Source organism: Mytilus trossulus, chromosome 10 (assembly GCF_036588685.1).
Source record: "Mytilus trossulus isolate FHL-02 chromosome 10, PNRI_Mtr1.1.1.hap1, whole genome shotgun sequence".
Classification (NCBI taxonomy): Eukaryota; Metazoa; Mollusca; class Bivalvia; order Mytilida; family Mytilidae; genus Mytilus; species Mytilus trossulus.
In genome coordinates, this window is record NC_086382.1 from 73,840,391 (window position 1) to 73,861,891 (window position 21,501).

Sequence of the window (21,501 nt, forward strand, 5' to 3'; positions counted from 1 at the left end):
TGTCCTTAGGATATTTGTATATACAAATAAGACCTTAATGCATGTACCAAGTCAGGAATATGACAGTTGTTATCCATTCGTTTGATGTGTTTGAGTTTTTGATTTCGCCATTTGATCCTTTTTTAATATCCTCGGAGTTTAGTATTTTTGTGATTTTACTTTTAGTACCGATATTTTTATGTACTAAAGTACTTGTCAAGTTGTTTTCTAAAAACATTTTCTACAGTAAATATCAACAAAGAAAGATATGACCTTCAAACAATAACTGCTGTAAGCATTATTTTTTATTTGATTATGTGACATGCTACATTTCGTTTATCTGTTTGTATTCCAGATTTTTTTAATCTTAAAATAAAATAACACTCTTCAAATATTAAGAACTTCCTGGTTAAATTTGTTAACTATAGAATGGGTTTTCAATTTACAGCTTACATCATATCACTACAAGTTCTCATGGGAAATTTAAGTAGAACAAATTAAAAACTATAAATCGTCATAACGATGAAGCATTCTACGTCAAGTTACAAAGGATATGACAAATAAAACTGTATATAGATCTATATAAATAGCATATAAAATTTCCGGTATTGTTCACGAAAGTCTTGACTATTGGTTTACAGAAAATGAAAACAACCTTCGGTTCATAGAAAATTCTTCATACATTATTCGATTTCAAGTTGACATTTTGATATGTCAAAACATTCAGTACCTTGATAGGTAAACTTCTAGTCTTCGGAGTATAACTAGTCAAATAGACAGTACTTCTTCATATAGAAATACATACGTTTGTTTGTTTCTTTGTATTTATTTGCTATTATAAAGTATCAAAAACCCTTTACATTTAGAAAAACATGTGTTTCTTTGTCTAATATGTTCTCCTATTTATTTGTATTGTAGTCCTGTAATGGTGTGTTGTCATTTCAATGTTATATTTAACTTTGCCATTTAAGTGCGAGGTTTGGCATGCCACAAAACCAGGTTCAACCCACCATTTTTATTCCCCCTTTATAAATGTCCTGTGCCAAGTCAGGAAGATGGCCATTGTTATATTATTGTTCGTTTCTGTGTGTGTTGCATTTTAAAGTTACCGCTGTTTCTGATCTATGTTGTCTATCTAATTGTCCCAAATTTTTTATAAATATCCTTACGTTTATTTTTGTTATATAAGGGTCTGGCATTTCTTTTATATACAAAACTATCATAAACAGGAAGTCAGGAGCCTGTAATCTTGTGGTGGTCATTGTTAATGTGTTACCTGTTGTACATTTTTGTGTTTATAATTTTGTACATAATTTAGGCTGTTCAATTTTTTCATTGAATTGTTTTACATTTGTTATATATTTTGCCTTTTTTAATTGACTCTGGTGTAGGGCCTTTGCTCATTTTTGAAGGCCCTAGTGTGAACTATTGTTGTGTTTTAAATTATGTGTCATTTGGTCTCTTGTTGAGTTGTCTCATTGCTAATAATACATAATTTTCTTGAATATATGTAGATTGTTTTTCTTCCTTGAACACGGAAGTGCAGTCAAGGGCAAAGGACACTACCAAATGAATACTTAAAACAAAAGTTAGATATTGATAAGCATCTTTTGTATTGCTCTATTAATCAAGTTTATACTGCAATCAGCTATTTTACTATACAGATAAAGCTATACGTATAAACGTTAGCTTTATACATCAATGACCCCAACTAACCTATAAGCTCTGCCTCCTTATTGTATTTCATCAACAACGTCACGTCACGACCATGACAACGTAAAGTAACAATAGTCAAACTTTTATAAATTTCAACTTTTATGTCTTCAAATTGGTAATTTATATACAATTATTATCAAATGTTATTAATTAAGTTCATTTTCCTTTTCTAATTCCTTAATATGTCAATGTCTTATCGCCTGGACTACGCTCATAGGGAAATACCCCAAAATGGTACCCCAAGAGGGAAATTTAAAACACTTTTTTAACAATTGTTGTTATATATTTTTTTTCATTTTTAAATTTTTTTTTTTGATTTCAGTATAAAGACAATATACATATAGTGTCTTGAAATATGAAATTTATTTGTCTTCGGCACAAAACGGGAAAATGCTCAGTAGAACCTCGCATTTTCCCGTTTCTAAGCCTCATACATATAAATTTCATATTTCAAGATACTATACGTATATTGTCTAATTACACTATTATGTAACACATATGTCACAACTACAGCAACATTCTCTAAAAGCAAGACAATAAAACTGAATTCAATGTGAAGACCAGCTTCAGTTTATTAATCTAACTTGTATAAAGTTGTTAATATAAAAATATATATATAAATAACCATCTAGTAAAAAGATAAAAAGGAATGTCATTTAAAATTAGTAAATTAATTTTTTGAATTATTTTGATTTGCAAAAGATGAATGCCATGACATTATAAGATTAATGTAAAATGTTTTCTCATGTAATCTAAATAGGAAAATGGAATTAAATTGGTTTGAGAATGTTATTTTTTTTATTAAGTAATAATTGTGTTTTGTGATCAATCTTTTTATTCCAAGTTCATATTACAATTTCTTTTGGCATTATGAAAATACTAATCACTACAAGTCATATGGCATTCCACATGAAACATGAAAAATTACGAAAAATTGTCCTCACAAAAAACTTTGCAAGTTTATAATTGTATACATTTAAGGTTCGAAAATATTTACACGATAACATTAAATTATACAATAAAAATGTTAAGATGCAAATGCCACATTTTACTAGTTCACATCACAAGTGTTCCTGCACTTAATTGATTCTTGCAATCTTTTTGGTTCTGAGAAAAGTTTTGGTTTGATTTTTCATCGTCATAATCAATCAGATATACAATAAAATCATAATGACTTAATAGAATTAACAAATAACATATATGACAGGTACAAAAATGGTTCTCTGACATTCATTTTATAAGTAATTGAGAAAACAAATTATAAATACAAAAAAAAATACTTCATTTGCTAAATTGCATTTTAAATCAATGTTTCATAGAGGTGAGTGTAGACAAAGCTTTAGGTATAAAACCACTAATGCATAGCCCCATTGCTTTCCATGTTAAATTCTGCAATTTCAAGCATTAATGGCTAATTTGTCTAAAGTTCAAATAAAGTGACATTTTTTCATGTCAAAACTGTACTTTATCCTCACTTGTGCTGAAAAAATCAACATATCTTTAATTACATATTAGAGCGCACTGGTTCCCTGAAGTTTGATCATAATACAAAACCAGGAACTGCTGATCTGAACAACAGGCAGAGTGTGCCCTCCTATCAAAATTTCATATACTTCTTAATTATTCAATTATATCTTTCAACAAGGGTTCTACAGTGATCCCAAGTCCTCAAGCTTTCATTTCATACCAAAACTACTAAAAAATACCTGCTATTGACAAAGATAAAGCTATGCGCATAGGAACTATTTTGTTCAAAATATGCACTACTTTCTTGTATGTTCTTTACGATGGAGCCAGAATTATACCTTTACATGTAAATAATACAAAAATACTTTTATTATTCTGTCAATCTAAACAAAAACAAAATGAAAAATATCTACAACCTTTCTGTTTTGATAAGCATTACTAGAATAAGATATAAAAATATTACCTTTTTCTAAACATTTAACATGCAGAAAAGCACTTTGGACTTTTATCATTTGATAAGATATTTTCTGTTTAATAATTTTTCTTGGAGATCATTATTTTTTTGTGTAGTGTTATATTATTTTTGTATCTTTAAAGAAAGTCATAAAAAAGAAATCTTCTAAATTTTCTTCTCCAAAGTTTAAATTTCCTATTTGGAGTTTTAAAGGTAGAAATTAAGGGTAAAAAATATGATATTAAAAAATACAAGAAAATGCAGTCTTATAACATACCTGTTATAAATAACATGTAAATACATTAAAAAGTCTTAATATTGCAGGTAAACAAAAAACTTTTTGATCACAGAACTGCTTTCAGTTAATAATTGCTTCACCAAAGAAATGCTGCTTTAATCTTCTTCTTGTAATCTTCAACCTTATCAATTAGTTTTGCTGATTCTAATTTGGTATGTTGCATTCTTGCCCTGTTCTGTACAATTATATCTGATATCTTATTGACTTCATCCTTTGGCCTGGGTATACCATTGGACAACTCTACCTCTTCCCAGGACGATTCACAAAGGGTAGACAACTCTGCATCTTGATCCTTCAATTTGGAAATCATTGCAGGACATTCTTTCAGAATAGCTTTACATACAACTGCAAACTGAAACAGATAGAAGAATGAAATAGAAGACATGGCTCTTATCTACATAATAACTAACAAATTGTTTTATCAAAATATGTAGCCTTCAAAGGGTAAATTAACTGGATAATTTTTTTAATATTTCAGGTAACATTATCATACTTTATGTATTGGTCCCAGTTTGTTCCAGGTTGGTTACATTATATCAAAAAAGCATATTTCAATTTCTGACTCATCAACATTAACTATATATTTTTTTCATAAACAGAAAAATAAAGATTTTCATCTTTTGCAAACTGTCATAGTTTTTATGAGAAAAAGAGACATTGCAGAGTCTATTTTTCACACTAAAACTATTCAATTTTAAGAAACATACTGATTGTGACATTGATAAACAATGAACACAGATACCAAATAAAGGGAATTGATACAGCCATAATATTTTTAATTTATTTTTAATGCATTCCTATTTGTTAATTAAACCTTCCCTCAAAAACTGTGCCTTGGCCGAAGTTTTAATGTAAAGGTCACTGTATACTGGAAATTATCAGTGAGTGTACAGAACACAATAATTCAATTATTAAGATTTGGATAAAATAAAGAATTTTCTTTTACAAGCAAGTTCAGGTACACTTGTTTTATAGCAAACCTTATCCATTCAAGTATATAAAATATACTCAACTTTTTTAATTCAAATTTGAAGTTTCATATGACCATAAAACCAGAATATTGAGGTTTCATATGACATTAAAGCCATAATGTTTTGATGGATTTGATAGGAAAATGTTATTTAAATTTAGTTTTCAATAACTGATCAAATTAAAATCTCTTGGTACGTTATAACAGTAAGCTAGTGTGAAACCATAGTTTTTTTTTATCATATATTAACTGATATGTATATGATTTGTTATTATTGTTTTAAGAAATACTATGGTAATGTCTCTAGCATTTTACTTTCATTTATAAGTAATTACCTCATTCTGGTAAATTTTCAATAGTATTCTGATGTATCTCTCTGGTTTAAAGTCTGGATCCTTGGAAGTAACATCCAACTTACAAAAATCATCATCTTTTTTAACCTGAAATATCATTTGCAAAAATCATTGTTATTATGCCAGCTATGCTGGCACTTATGGTAGAAGCATCGTTTTGAGACAAAGAACGATAACTCTTGCTAGACGACCCATCTGAAAAGTTTCGTCACTCTCGTTAAATCTCGTACGATTAATTTTTTTTAATGGCTGCCAAAATTCTCGTTCAATCGTGATCTTGTAAAAACAGGCAGAACGGAACAAATTCGATGTTAAATACGATGTGAATTTTTATTTGTTTTATAAAACAAGAATTAAGAAATTTTGGTGACTTGTGTAGCTTATTTAAATTTTATTGTACCACGGAAATTACCGAAGTTAGGACAACAACATCTGACGCCATGTTTCGTCTGCTTCAACATTCCATTATCAGTGAGTTCAAAACAAATTACCTAAATAATTACAGGTACTTCATTTAAAAGTCACAAAATCAAAGTTAACGATAACATATTTAGCGTAAAAGTTCCGTCAAGCCATAGGAACACAGAAAAAACCTTTGCAGGCAATACATTTCGATTTTTTTTAAATGGCCATGCGGCATGCGGGTACACGACAACTCGTACTTTCGGCAAGTCGTACTCAACCAACTCGTACCCTATTTTTACCAACTCGTAACCTTGTTTTATTTGATATTATTTATCAAGTTTATATGCATAGTTATTGTAACTTTCTTTCGTATATCATTATTTAGCAAAATAAAAATAAAAAAACAACCTTCATTGTTAATAAAATTCAATAATAATTGTTTTAAATAAGCTTATAAAATGCTAATCGTTATAATCATTAGTATTCCTTAGAATTGATTGTTTGAAATTGTTTGGACGGCAATTTATTTGATATGCACATTAAAATAATTATTAGTACACAATATGCTAATCAGTGGTCATTAGTGGATAACATACTTACAAAAATAGAATGGATTTGTTAAAAGTAGAATAAACAGAGAGAAGTAAATAAAAACAAGAAATCGGTATAATTGCGGCACGATGAACATCAAAGGCCATTGAGTTATACTTAAACAATCACCATCCTCACCGAAACGAAAATGCATGGCTTAAACGTTGTAAAAACCAAGCTTAGAGAAAAAATATATAAACTATCGTGAAATGTATGATCATCTTCAATTGCAATCATGGTTCGTCCACGTTGTAACAAGAAACAAAGTGTTAACACATCAACAAACAAAGTGTTTATCGCAATATTCAGTAAAACATCTCTTCAAATATTCTAAGGATCGATCACACCTTGACACTTGAGGATTTTTTTGTTCAGATATAAATCCTATCATTAGATAAATTAGTAGGTACAAAAATGTAAATAATAAAATATGAAGCATTATAATGTTAAAAATATTTTCTACTAACACGAAAAAACTAAGACATGTTCAACGCAATGTTCAGTAAAAAATATCATTTTCATATTCTATGGATCTACCTCAGGGTGCACTGGGATACTTCAGGGAGTTAAAATATCCATATCTACGGATATAAACGTAGAAAACTTATAATATATTGCCAAAAAAATATTGGGTACGACTTATTAGAAGTACGAGTTGGTAGAAGTACGAGTTGCCGAAAGTACGAGTTGGCTGAGTACGAGTTGCCGAAAGTACGAGTTGACATGTATCCCGGCATGCTGGGTTACTCCGGTGCACTGGTTGACCATGACTACTTATGTTCATCTGCCGCATTATTCCCCACACCAAGGAACACTGAATGTGGTTATTCAACATCATGTATAGTCAATGACGAATCCATCATTTCTTATAAGGAGGGCCAGCTGACAATTTTTTCCTACTGCCCTACCTTTCTGGGTCTTATGGTAGCCCACAGACTAATTCAAAACTTAACCCTCTTGCTGCCGACCATTTTTCAAGGTTGCATTTCATATGCCGGAAAATACGACAGCTCAACGTCTGTGACGAAACATGTCAAACAACGACGTCATTCGAGATATGACGTCACAACATAATGACCGTTACATTTGGGACCCATTGGACAAAAACATAACACTGTTTTATCTTCGATATTTTTATTGAAAGAGATACAGCATTGATGAGAAGCTTGCATACATTTAACCATGGACATATGTGTCCCTCCGGCAGCAAGAGGGTTAACTTAATTAACAAAAGTTTAAAGCATAAAAAAATATTCAAATAATTCACATTTTTTTAATTCTGTACTTCCTTTGGCAAACAATCAACAAATCTTTTCATTGATTATGTTACACCTTATACATGTTATACAGTCCCAGGAAATGGAAACTGTTTTATTTTATTCTCTCTAAGTTCAACTTCAATCATAAAAGGAGACTTGAGTCTGAATAGTACATTTAGAACTGACTACTTCATATATATTGTATGTTCCCATATTGTCCAAAATTGGATTTTATGGGAAGATGGAGTTATTATTGTAATACCATGACTTTGATAGGTATATAGGGCATGCTTCTTGGAAGTGTGTGGGCTACATCCTAAATTCAAGCTGCAGCAGTCACCCACATATTGAATGCATCAGTTTAAAACTGTCAGATCAAAACATTTTCATTGTAACAACAATGAACAAGCACTATATCACTATCAGGTTCACATTTCAACCTATTACACAATTATGGTTATATAACATCACAGTACCAAAATTATACTCAGTAACCAAATTGCACCTTTTCAGCCAAAATACTGCAAAAATCTTACTTTCACCATGTGAAGTTATCTTATCATCTTTTTTAAATGAGCAAATTAAATTTGTTACCAGGATCCTTTTCTTCAAAAAAATATATTAAAGCATGGAATAATGTCAAATTGTTCAAAATATTTGAAGAAATAAATCAAATTCTCTGTTTATATCCCAGTTTAAAGGATTTGAAATTAACCATACATGCAATGATGTATGGAATTTGGGTACTGACCTGTGTTGCTGACTATGGGGTATGGGCTTTGCTCATTGTTGAAGGCTGTACAGTGACCTATAATTGTTAATGTTTGTGTCATTTTGGTCTTTTGTGGATAGTTGTCTCATTGGCAATTATACCATATCTTCTTTTTTGTATCATTGCAGTATCATGGATTGTTTGGATTTAATTTAAAACCCATTTTTCAATGACTCTACATGGACTCAAAATTATATTGGTGTAACTATATTGCAAACCAGGATAGTCTACAAAATAAGTACAGAATAAACTTTTGCCTGGTTAAATAAAAAAAATTGGTAAAAATTGACAATTTAGGTGCAATTTGGGTCTTCTCATGTTAGCAACTTTACAACAGAACTACAAATTTATTTTCATGACCAAAATCAAAACAAAAAGTCCAAACCTAAAGGCAATAAAATGCTTCACCACGCACAGCTTGATACGACCAAAGATGTATATTTAGCATATACATGTATAAAAAAAACAATTTTTTTATGTCAGTTGAAATCAAACAAAAGTCATATTTTAATTTTGGATCCTTTAAACTTCAATATGGACTAATTTGAAAACAGGTATTGAGGCGAATCCACTTATTTCTATTCATCAGAAGTCTCTAACTTACTACATATATCCTTAATTTCATATTGAAAGTCAGTCCTACAACAATATTGAAAATGTGTACATTTAATTTTTTTTCTAGAATCTCTCATGTGGAAGCAGTACCTTTTTGGTCACTATTTATGTGTTGCGTCTAAATAAGAATTGTAACACTTTATAGTGACTGAACAGGTTAAACAAATACTTCTCAAGATACCGAAAAAGAAGACAACTTGAAACAGCACCAGCCATGCCAGTATTCATGTATGTATGAATAAAAACTCAGATCAGAATAGCCTGGACAATATGTAAGTTCTATGTGCTTGTGAATATATTGTGAGAAAAGTTATCAATAATTCTGCAGATAATGCAATTTTATTAAGTGTTTTGTACATTTTCTGTTTAAAGTTTCACACAATCAGTGAAACATTATAACAGACTGAACTAAATTTTTATAACTGAAAGTTTCAAACAATGACAAGTGTTTTATTTACGAAATAACTCATGTGTTTCTGTGCGAAAAAAATCATGTCCAATTTTTGGAATTTTGCAGCCCATTTGCGCATGTCAATAGTGAATATATACTTACCAAATATATTTTCTTTATCCTGATACTCACATCCACATTATCAAGTACATATCATAGGAAAAATACACAAATTACAAATAAAATATTTAAAACACCCCATTTCAAGTGCATCTCCTGCCAAATCAGTATTTGTTGCATCTATATATACTAGATGAGTACATGCATGTATAATCAATGTACATAAGGTAATTTTTTGAAGAAAGAACAAAAGTTTTGAAAAAAACCACCCCAAATAATGATGTACCATAACACCAAAATCAATTCTAATCATCCTTTTGTGTATTGAACCTCCTAGTAAAATTTCATAGAGATCAATTCACTTATACATGTACTCAAGTTATTGTCTGGAAACCAAATGTGTCTTCTTGAAAACAACGTTGACATGATTAAGCATTTATTTCACTCGAAAGCAAATTTTTGACATGCTTGTATTTCCCTTTTCCATTTTCCATTTTATTTTGCTGTCATATAAAAACTTGAAAAGTAAGCTACATCATGTACATGTAACAAACACAAATATATGCAAGAAATGACATAAAACCGACTCTGAATTAGTACATGAAATTGATGTAGAACTCACAAACGGAAGATGATCAGAAATACAAATGTTTTTTTATTCAAGTCAGATTTTTTTTACCGAAGCCCTTCAGTGCTATCAATTAAAATTATTTAGTCAAAATTTAACACTAGTATTAGGTTTATCATAACAAATTGGCAAATACAGCCTTATTATCACCTAAAAAACTACTGTGTACAGACTGACATGTGCGGTTTGGGAAGATTTTATGTTTTTACATATAAAAAACGTTAAATTTATTTTGCATATCTGAAAATCAAAATTATTTTTGGTGAAGATCTGGTTCAAAATATTTTGTTTGTCCTATGCTTGAACAGATTTTTTATTCATCAATTTGGGAATCAGAATATTTTTGCAGGAAAAATACCATAACCCTTCATGGCTTTTCAAGTTCAATGTTCGTTCCCTAAACATGATCCATCTGAACTTATAATTTTATTTTAGATATAAACAATACGTTAATGAAGCCTAGGACATTCGTTCTAAACATGCATGAAATATTTGCCACTGGATGTTAAACAACCAACAAATATATAGGACATTGTCTTAGTACAAAGCTGGCATTTAAGGTAGCGCCTTCCTCATATTAAATAGTAAATTGAACATGTATAAATTGCAAAATCACATAGTGTTATTAATAAATAAAAACAATCATGCAATCACATAGTTTTATATGATTCTTTAAAAAAGAAACATGTTACAAAAACTTGTTTACAAACTACAGGTAGGGAAACCTTCTCATATATTTAACAATCAAACAGGGGGGATTTATGTCTGTCTGGAAAGAAAATTAAATAACACCATCATATAATAACTTTCAAAACTTTGTTTGCGAGTTTAGGTTTTTATTATTATGTATGAGATTCAGGATTAAGAAAAGTTAATGTAAGAATGAGAAAAAAATGAGATGGACAATGAGATGGACAGAGAGTCAAGGATAACACTTAATACTCCCTACTCCTTGCATATACAATTAGGTTTACTTAACGTCTTTGCATATTTCTGTGTATTTTCTTAAATGAGCCTAATTATCAAAACATCCATTAAATAGGGTTTCTGCTTGAGAGAGAGCTGTTTATTCTTTTTTGTCATATTGGCAATCATACCACATCTTCTTTTTAATATTTTTTGTGTTTTTTCTATTTCTATTGTAATATTTTAAAAATATGTATTGCAAAAAATATTTAAATATGAGTTACCTTTAATTTGGCCTGTTCCCCAATGTTCCTCCTCAGTGCTATCATACAATCCTCCAAACTGGCAGCATCATCTTCTCCTAGTATTCCAGCATTGGTACAAGATTCCCTCAATTTCCCCAAACATTTGTTGTGATAGTCTGTTAACATTTTCACTTTCTTTACTGAGATTTCAGCTACTTTAAATATGCTATCAAACTAAAAAACAACATACAATCATTATTTATACATATAAAATACTAGTGTCAGTACGTTCTTTTTCTATTTCTTAATCAGTAAAAATAAAAGTTTAACATCAGTAAGCAGTTTTTAATTTGTGTAATAAAAATCTCAGTCCAATTTCTATTGCATTGAATTTACCAAAATTTTAACCAAAGAGCTTGGAAGGTGTGATGAGAAGAAAAATGCATTTAAAGGTGTAATTTGAATTAAAAGGTCGAGTGCAAATAGCTGTGACAAGATGAGGTTAAGAATATTAAAGTTATAATGTACAAGTTGGTTACCATAACACTCTTCAAATAGCACAAATTTATATTTTTTTTGGCCAATAGTAAAAATATTAGGAAGACTTGAAATTCTCCTTTCTTCAATATAAAATAACCACTACCTGAAAAATTGTGTGTGAGTTCAACACTCAGGTTATGAAAAGTGTTCATTATTACTTTTGGCAAACTTTTCCTGAGTTTTCTGTGGACCATGAATTTATCAATCTTATTATCTGTGTTAACCTGTAAGATTTATTTACTGTGTATATTGTGAATTTATTATCCTTCATTATGTTAATTGGATACTACTTTTCATGAATTTTAAAGGTATAGTTTTGCTTTAGACTCATATGATCTGCAAAACATTATTTCTACAATTTGTATGAAGAAATTAGCTTAAACCACAAAATCAATATCAACAAAATTACAATTTGAACTTATCACAGCACAGTACTTACGATTTCTATTTCTGTCATGTCAAGTCCATCATACTCCTCAATCTTATTTTTAGCCTTGACCTTCTTTGTTTCTTTAGGTTTCCATTTATTAAGGCCATACTTTGTCTGTAATACATGTCTGAGTAAGAACTGAATTCCTTCTGCTACAGTCCCATCAGAATCCCTGGCTGAGGCAGTTACACTGAAAAACAGAATATAATGAAGGTCAGCTAGCGTTAAACTTGAAGCTATGGGTAATAACATTAAATCAGCTTTGCTTATAATTGAAGATTGAAAGGGGGTCTGTTACGTTTAAAGATTCATCTTTGTTCTTTTTTTTTTACTATGATGTATACTTTTCATTGGTTCATACACATCTCTTTACTTTGATAAATATGTGTTTTCAATTACTTTTAATTTTTTTCCTTGGTAATCTTTATTTCAATTCTTCCATGTAAAATACTATACCTTCCATAAAAGTTAGCCTTTAGTTTTATTTTGTCCATAAGTCTAACACATTCAGGCTTGTCTTCCTCGGTTATATTCCAGATTGTTTTGGCTCCTGACTCGTCTTTTTCTGAAAAACAAGTTTTGTATGAAACAGGATGGGTCTCTGAACTTCATTACGATTTCAATACAACAGTTATTTAATGATATTTTCCATGCTGCTTAACATCTACTTGTAGGTAAATTTTTTTAAAAAAAAACCTATGTAGACCAAAACTTCAATTTTTAGCTAATAAAAAATGAAAACTATATGGGTTATATGCCATCCAACACATCACACAATGTTGTTCTCTTGTTCCCACTGCTTACAAAAACTTTTGAGTGCATCATAATATGATATGTGATATAATCAGAAACAAGAATGTGTCCATAGTACACGGATGCCCCACTGGCACTATAATTTTCCATGTTCAGTGGACCGGGAAGTTGGGGTCAAAACTTTAATTTAGAATTAAAATCAGAAAGATCATATCATAGGGAACATGTGTACTAAGTTTCAAGTAAATGTGACTTTAACTTCATCAAAAACTATCTTGACCAAAAACTTTAACCTGAACTTCGCACTTTCATTTTCTATGTTCAGTGGACCATGAAATTGGGGTCAAAACTATAATTTGGCATTAAAATTAGAAAGATCATTTCATAAGGGACATGTGTACTAAGTTTCAAGTGGACTGGACTTCAACTTCATCAAAAACTAACTTGACCAAAAACTTTAACCTGAAGTGGGAGGAATGAATGGACAAACGAACGGATGAACAAACCAACAAACGAACGAACAAATGGAGGCACAGACCAGAAAACATAATGCCCCTCTACTATCGTAGCTGGGGCATAAAAATAAAATTACCACTAGCTTTCATTTGTCTTAGTTTCTCCTTATAACCATCTTCCTCAACCTGAAAAAAAATGAAAAGTATAAATCAATATCAATTATTGTACTAGTTTTGTGTACTAGTTTGGTATAATAATTTGTGAATTTATAAGAATGTTTTCTTAACTTTATCATGTTTATAAATCCTTTTAATGACTGTTATTGACCTGAAGAAGTGTTAAAAGGGAAAAGAACCAAAAACTACTTGAACTAATTTTTTCCATCTGAAGTCAAAAATCTGGTTACTTTTTTTAAGTTGTTCTTTGTCATATCAGTTAACAAAGCATTAATCTTTTTAAAGTTATATTGTATTCATCAGTGGATTATAACACATTATCATTGACTCCTTACTACCAGTTTAATTTCTATCATGTTAAATATAATTCATGACTTAATTCAATTAAGAAATAATTCTTTTAAGCCATGCTCTATGCTCATTTTAACAAGTGTAGGCATTAGTATTGTCAATAAATTTAATCGGATCATAAAATGATAACAAATATAATGCCTGTTGAAATGTTAAAATGAGCATAGAGCATGGCATGATAAAATTATTTTGATTTTAATAGGAAATTTAGAACTTCAAAAGGCAGACACTTTATATTTAAAGAAGCCAAAATGATATGAAATATCAAACTTTTCATGAGAAAATAAGAACAAATGCATGTTTGTAAAATTATCTTTAGAACAAATATTGCAGTAAGAACATGGTTTTGTTTCCAAAACGAAAAGAAGAAAGTCATATTAGAATTCAGAATAATTACCAGATCAAATTTGTTGCCAAGCAACAGCACAGGAAATGTTTCTGGATCAACTGGTTTTTTCTCCATAGTAGTGGTTTCAATTTTGCCTCCTTCTGAGCTTTCAACAACAGGGGATGTTTCAAAAGTATTGTTGACAACAATCCTCTTCCATACAGGGGCCATCTCAATACTTTCAGGATCATTGATATCAACAATCACTAAAATAAATAAAAATTACTACCCATGATATATGACATTTAAAAAGGAAAATAAGTGTATTTGTGATACATGTAGTCTAACCTACAAAAACTAATCTCAACTGATAGTCAACTGATCCCAACATTGACTAGTCTATTATTTTCTGTGACAAAGCTCAGGTAACAATTTTTTTGAAACTTCACAATTTAAATGTCAAAATAGAATTTTAACTGGTTATAATTTAACAAAATGCATTAGATGACTTCCTGGTATATTATAAAAGAGAAGATATTTGTTATTAACCATTCATGGTGCTCAAATATTGGTAATATATAAACAAAGTCTTTTTTGTCAGCTTTTGTTACCTAGATGTGTTTTCTTTAGCAATTGATCAAACTTGGCCAATGGGAGACAACTTTGATTATATATTTTTCAAACTATATTTATTGTTCTAAAAGTTTCTTTTTTTCCTTAAAAATTCGAGCAATTTATTTAGATAAGTTTGAAGTTACAAACAATTCCTCAGGTGAAAGGATCCAAACAATGCTCATCTCATCAGGTAACTTATAGTGTTGTGAATTTCTTACAAGATTTTCTATTTCTACTGTTTAATATTAAAAAGTACCCTTACATTGAACACTCACACATATTGTTCCACCTTCAAAAATGATCTTATTCTACATAGTTAATTACATACCCACAGCAGCATCTAAGTTTTTGAAGTATGTACTATACAGGTCTATGTCTTCCTGTCCTGGGATGTCCCATACTGTTAATGCTACCACTGCATGGCCGGGGATGTTTATCTTACGAACAGAACTCTCTGAAAAAATAATTCTCAATTAATATAAGTTCATGTTTTAACACAGATCCAAGGTGTCACCCTGCATCGTGTGTGCCAATTTGAAATATACATTTTCACATGAATCAAATTAAAATAAAATAAAGATATGTTCAAATGCATTATGTAAAATGTTGTAAAATGTATTATTGCAGGATAATTAAACCTTAAGCAATCAATGTATATGTTCCATGGGAGACAAATGTTAAGAAATGTAAGTTTTATGAGATATCATATGTTGTTTCAATAAGTATTAGACATTGATATTGATAGAAACATATGTTAGTATATATCCATAGAGACAGCAACTAATTTGAACTAAAAGACACAAAGAAACAATATCTTAAGGTGTATAACATATAAATTAAACCAACAACACTTTGTACTAATACAGGCTATCTAGAACATTTTCCATGGTGTTTGTACATGTGTATAGACATGATAGGAGGAGTCAGTTGATGCTGTGGTCTATGGTATTAGGAAGATGTGGTGTGAGTGCCAATGAGACAACTCTCCATCCAAGTAACAATTTAAAAAGTAAACCATTATAGGTTAAAGTATGGTCTAGTATTTTGGTGAATCCTGTTATCCTCTTTATGTATTATTAAACAATTGTGTAAGTGTTGTATTGCTGTCTCATTGAAATGACCCCTAATCAATAAATCTTCAAATATTTACATTTTCTACATTTGGTCAATACATTTACTGTTGACATTTATGAACAAAACAGATTGAAGTTTTCTTTCATTGATTACAATAACAGTGATTTTGTTTGTGTATAAGGCATGCATGAGTGCCACAGACACCAAGCACAATGTCACTTTTTATATTGAATAAAACAATATGAAACTTACCAATAACAGGTTTCTTTGTAGGTATGTACATTGGACTAAACTGGTTCTTCATGTATCTTGAAACAACACAGGACTTCCCCACCTGTCTATCTCCTAAAAAGATAATGTTCTGTTATTAATTTTGGTGATACATTTTGTACCTGTTTATATAAACCGATGTGAGTCAATTAAAAAGCTTTGGACAGGCACACACAGAATGTACCAGACACACACAGAATGTGACAGGCACACACAGAATGTGACAGGCACACACAGAATGTACCAGGCACACACAGAATGTACCAGGCACACACAGAATGTGACAGGCACACACAGAATGTACCAGGCACACACAGAATGTACCAGGCACACACAGAATGTACCAGACACACACAGAATGTGACAGGCACACACAGAATGTGACAGGCACACACAGAATGTACCAGGCACACACAGAATGTACCAGGCACACACAGAATGTACCAGACACACACAGAATGTGACAGGCACACACAGAATGTGACAGGCACACACAGAATGTACCAGACACACACAGAATGTGACAGGCACACACAGAATGTGACAGGCACACACAGAATGTACCAGGCACACACAGAATGTACCAGGCACACACAGAATGTGACAGGCACACACAGAATGTACCAGGCACACACAGAATGTGACAGGCACACACAGAATGTGACAGGCACACACAGAATGTACCAGGCACACACAGAATGTGACAGGCACACACAGAATGTACCAGGCACACACAGAATGTACCAGACACACACAGAATGTGACAGGCACACACAGAATGTGACAGGCACACACAGAATGTACCAGGCACACACAGAATGTACCAGACACACACAGAATGTGACAGGCACACACAGAATGTGACAGGCACACACAGAATGTACCAGGCACACACAGAATGTACCAGACACACACAGAATGTGACAGGCACACACAGAATGTGACAGGCACACACAGAATGTACCAGGCACACACAGAATGTACCAGACACACACAGAATGTGACAGGCCAGCTAGGGTTAAAGTACATTGTTGATGTGCTTACCACTTCTTAAGTTAATTGGAATTCATTCCTAACTATTTATAAAAAACAAAAAAGAAGAAAAAGGCCTCTATTCTTTTGTTATATGTGCTAGTCTTACAAATATCCTTTCTTTTTGCATCTCTTTTAGACTTGATCACTTACTATTACAAAGCTCATTGATAACTGCATGCAACAGATTTGATACCAAATGCCTTGTCCTAATGTTCATGATACATGCACAAACATTTACTTAACTAGAATTGCAATAAATTAAAAAATTAAAGAATGAATCTGTATGTTAAGAGCAATCAGACATAAATACATGTAAATGTATACAGTCAAGTATCTGTCTCTGTAGCAATGCCAAGACCCCAAGATAAAACAATTTGGCAGTTTATTTAGTTTTTTCCTGAAAAGTTAAACATTTTAAAATTCTGAGGTCTTTAAAAAGGTTAACTGTTCAATAGTGACAATCATGTGACAATACCACGTACATATAATCAGGGTTTCCCCTGGGTCAATTATTTTTTTCGCCACCTCTTTCGCCAAAACAATATATTTTTCGCCACTTTATTATTTTTTTCGCCAAGTCACACAAATGTATTTTTCTTTTAAAATTTTCCTTTTTTCCAGACCCCCCCCCCCCCCCCCTAAATAAGAAGTGGTTTTTACAACAAAACGAAGCATCTTATTACATGGAATTGATCCCTCGCGTAAGGTGTAATCATTACATTGAAGGGTTACTCTCATGCCAACCTTTTGCATATATCTCTTCATAAGTTAACGAAAGTTTTCTTTTCTAGACCATCGTAAATAAGTAAAACTATTTGCTTGAAACACGTGTCTCACTGAAACGACTTTGAAGTAACCAATCAAATAAATGATCTATATGAAGGTCAAATGATATAGTTTTAAATCAGAGACTTTGCTCGCTTTTGAACATTTTTCGTCATAATAACAATTTTGTTTTTTGGACTACCATTAAAAGAAGAAGAGGAAGCGTAAAAACTTTGCTTCAAACACGTGCGTCGTGAAGTTGTTAATGAATCCATTTGTGACATGTAACAGAAGCCATTTAACTATATCATTTTGTCATACATGTATCATACAATCAACACCTTTATGAATTAATCCTTTGATGTCGATAGCTATGAATGCAATCAGCTGCTTATTGATTTTCTGTCAAAATCTTAACGAGTTCAAGGTGAATTCCGAGTATTGTCTGATAGGTAAAGTCAGAGAAACCCGAAAAAAGTAAATAAACAAGATGGCTGAAAATAAATCGTTATATATATTTCTTTCGCCAAATTCTTTCGCCAATGACGAATTTTAATCGCCACAATTATTATTTTTTCGCAACTTGCGAAAATGGCGACCGCCAGCGGAAACCCTGCATATAATATATAACAATGTTACTTGGTAAGTTTGTGACACTATAATTTGAATGTGTTTAAAAAGTGATCTGATCTTCTGAAATCCTGATTGACCATCTAACTTACCAACTACAGCAATTTTCAACTTTGGAACATCACCAATTCCTCCTAAATGAAATAAAAGTACAATTGATTAAGGATCAAATTACAGTAGCATGCTGTTGTAATACCTTTTTAAACAAATGTATGATCAAGTATACATTGTATATAAATATTATTATACATTTACATATATATTGAAAGATATTAAGTATTGAAATATCTTGCCAAAGAGCTACTTTATCAATTTAAAAAAATTCAAATTGACAGTGAAATTGTTGATAAAATATTGGCAGTGAATACCATTACAATTTACCAGGACATATACATTGTATCTGTTTGTAAAGTAAGGTGTAATCCGTAACAGGTAACCAGTTCAATAATCAATATTTGAGAGATAATCCAGTTTACACAAAAAACAAGAGGTCCCAGAAATTTCCAATTACGATCGAAAAGGGCACTTTCGAGACAATGGTGTCATCTAAAGAAGTGAAAAAAGGGCATGGTGTCATTAATTACGTCATTTAGAAATGGCATAGCATCTGTCCATGCGTAACATGCTTGGGGGAAACACTAATTTGTTTGTACACATCCTGTCATTTGCCTGCATGTGGTGTTATTTTTGAGGCAAGAATTAATACTTTCAAACTACTTATATATAGTTATTATTTTTATCTTACAGTCAAACTTTCTTCTGTAAAAATTCATGTTTAATGATAACATAAAGGGATTAACACATAATTGACACTTATGGTCTCCCAAGTCTGTTAAGAGAGTATGGTTATCATGGTTAAGTTTAAATTACTTTGTATATCAACTGGTCCGAGACCACAATTAATTCGTCAGTTCGTAGTGCATTTCTTTTAGAAAATAAATGAAAATTAAAAAATTCCCACCTGCGCTTTCTCAATGAAACTTTTACAGTGTGTTGTATTACTTTTGGGACAAATTATATCAAAATTATAGAAAACTTCATCGTCTCTAACTCAAAATATGGACAATTTTGTGTTTAGGGTGTCATGAAATCTTTTGACAGCTTCCGAAGTGCTAATTTTTAACCTTTTTCAACTGGACCAAATCACTACTTTCCTGTAAAATTCTGGACCCAAATTTTTTTACAGTGTGATTTCACCCCCCTACTTACAATTTGAGGCATTAAACATGGAGAAATAAATTTTGAAGGGGTATAAAAATTATTGGCAAGTAACCCTGTCCCACTGTCATGACTGTTAACACTAGGGACTATATTCGTGAACAACGAAAATAAAGGGACAACAATTGTGGTCTCGGACCAACGGTGTGCATTTAAATGAATTTGGTCTTTGTATTGCTACGGGTACATGCACCTAATTTTTATAATAAACTGATCAGGAATGAAACGTGAAAGATACACAATTATTATCAGTTATTTCCTGATTTTGAGAATTCAGTGAAGAGAATGGCAAATAATAAATGAGTAATCAATTGTTTTCACAAACTGCAATTATTTCCGGGTTTATTTCACATTTTATTCACGATCTAATGATATTAAATTAATTATTAACCGGACATTGGTATGGGTAGCCTACAAAGACAAATTTGGCTATGCAAGGGTACCTGCAGACACTGCCAATAAAAAAATATCCATGTAATCTTTAACCCTACCCTCCCTATTTTTTATGCTAAAAATAGCCTGCCCTGAAGTATTTTTTTTTCAATTTTGAGGGGAGTGTCTTGATCCCGAAATCTGGGGCTTAAAACATGAAACTCTGAGGTCCTGAATGAAAAGAAATTTAAAGCCCAACATCCTAAAATTCGAAAAAGAGAATTCCCAGATCCTGAAAGGATCAATCCTGTCATGCTGAGCTTAAAAACACTTGATCCCAGTGGCAGTGTCCAGATAAAGGTCTGACCCCCCTACTTTTCAATAGACTATGTTAAGTCAGAATGTCTCTCCAAAACACTGAATGTAAAAAAAATATATGGTAAAATAAAAAAGTTCCCTACCTACCTACCTTTTCTTTTCAAAGACGTAATGGGAAACAAACATATTAATTATTTTCGTCCAAATTAGGTACACCGTACAGAGAGAAAGTTAATTCAATGAAGAAGCCCATATATGTAAGTAAACCATGTGTACCTGAAGACCCTGATGTCTGGTCTGAACTACAACTGGCACCCATCACGGTATGAAAAATGAATAAAACTATAAATTAAATATATTGTGATAGATTAGGACCATTTTCGCCGCCATATTGTTTACAAGTTGTCAGTGTGTTAACGTACAAATCTACACCGGAATGGTCTTTTCCGGAATTTTTTAAATTACAAATAAATTTTTATTTTACACTCTTTCCGACTATGAAAAAACAATTCAATACAATACACCAAGGATTTGTATAGTTATATATATAACTATACAAATCCTTGAATACACCGATCGACTATCGACCAAATCTCAATATTATAATAGACAATAGACAATAGACAATATTTTATTCGCACAAACACATTTACATTAAATGGTTATGGCATACAAAATTAAGACAATAAACTTACAATAGTTAAATTGATTTCAATTATATTAGAGTGACAATGGTATTCACAGCAAAGAAGAAAAAAGGCTATAAATATCAACAGTTAACACATTATTAATGTTCATGAACAATTGAAAAAAGTACACAAACAAAAATTAGGTTGGCAATGCATATTAAAAGAAATACAAGTTATACAGATGTTCTTAATAAATTACAATCATTAATATACTTTATGGTGATTTTTATAATGACTGGTAGACTGCTATTTAAAAGTACAGTCAAATGCTTAAGTGTTATAGTGGACTGCGATTTAATAAAATTGAAGTTA

The 21,501-nt window shown here is 31.2% G+C and overlaps 1 protein-coding gene across 1 annotated transcript; it reads right to left on the reverse strand.

The window, feature by feature from the left end:
* Window positions 1–2,242: 2,242 nt before the first annotated feature.
* On the reverse strand, window positions 2,243–20,913 carry LOC134688540 (uncharacterized). The gene is made up of 11 exons (XM_063549328.1): window positions 20,777–20,913; window positions 18,685–18,726; window positions 16,145–16,237; window positions 15,147–15,272; window positions 14,273–14,469; window positions 13,485–13,533; window positions 12,596–12,704; window positions 12,149–12,329; window positions 11,209–11,403; window positions 5,220–5,324; window positions 2,243–4,266 (listed from the first exon to the last, which is right to left on the reverse strand). Exons 1-11 carry the CDS (start codon window positions 20,817–20,819, stop codon window positions 3,991–3,993), a joined length of 1,416 nt encoding a protein of 471 aa, XP_063405398.1. The 5' UTR covers window positions 20,820–20,913; the 3' UTR covers window positions 2,243–3,990.
* Between the last annotated feature and the right edge of the window lie 588 nt (window positions 20,914–21,501).

Excerpts from the sequence above, each read along its gene's own strand:
- LOC134688540 (XM_063549328.1), bottom strand. The coding sequence starts at position 20,819 with ATGGGTGCCAGTTGTAGTTCAGACCAGACATCAGGGTCTTCAG. Across the intron at positions 18,727-20,776 it reads CCAGACATCAGGGTCTTCAG|GAGGAATTGGTGATGTTCCA; the intron begins GTACACATGGTT and ends TATTTCATTTAG. Across the intron at positions 12,330-12,595 it reads AAGGCTAACTTTTATGGAAG|TGTAACTGCCTCAGCCAGGG; the intron begins GTATAGTATTTT and ends TCTGTTTTTCAG.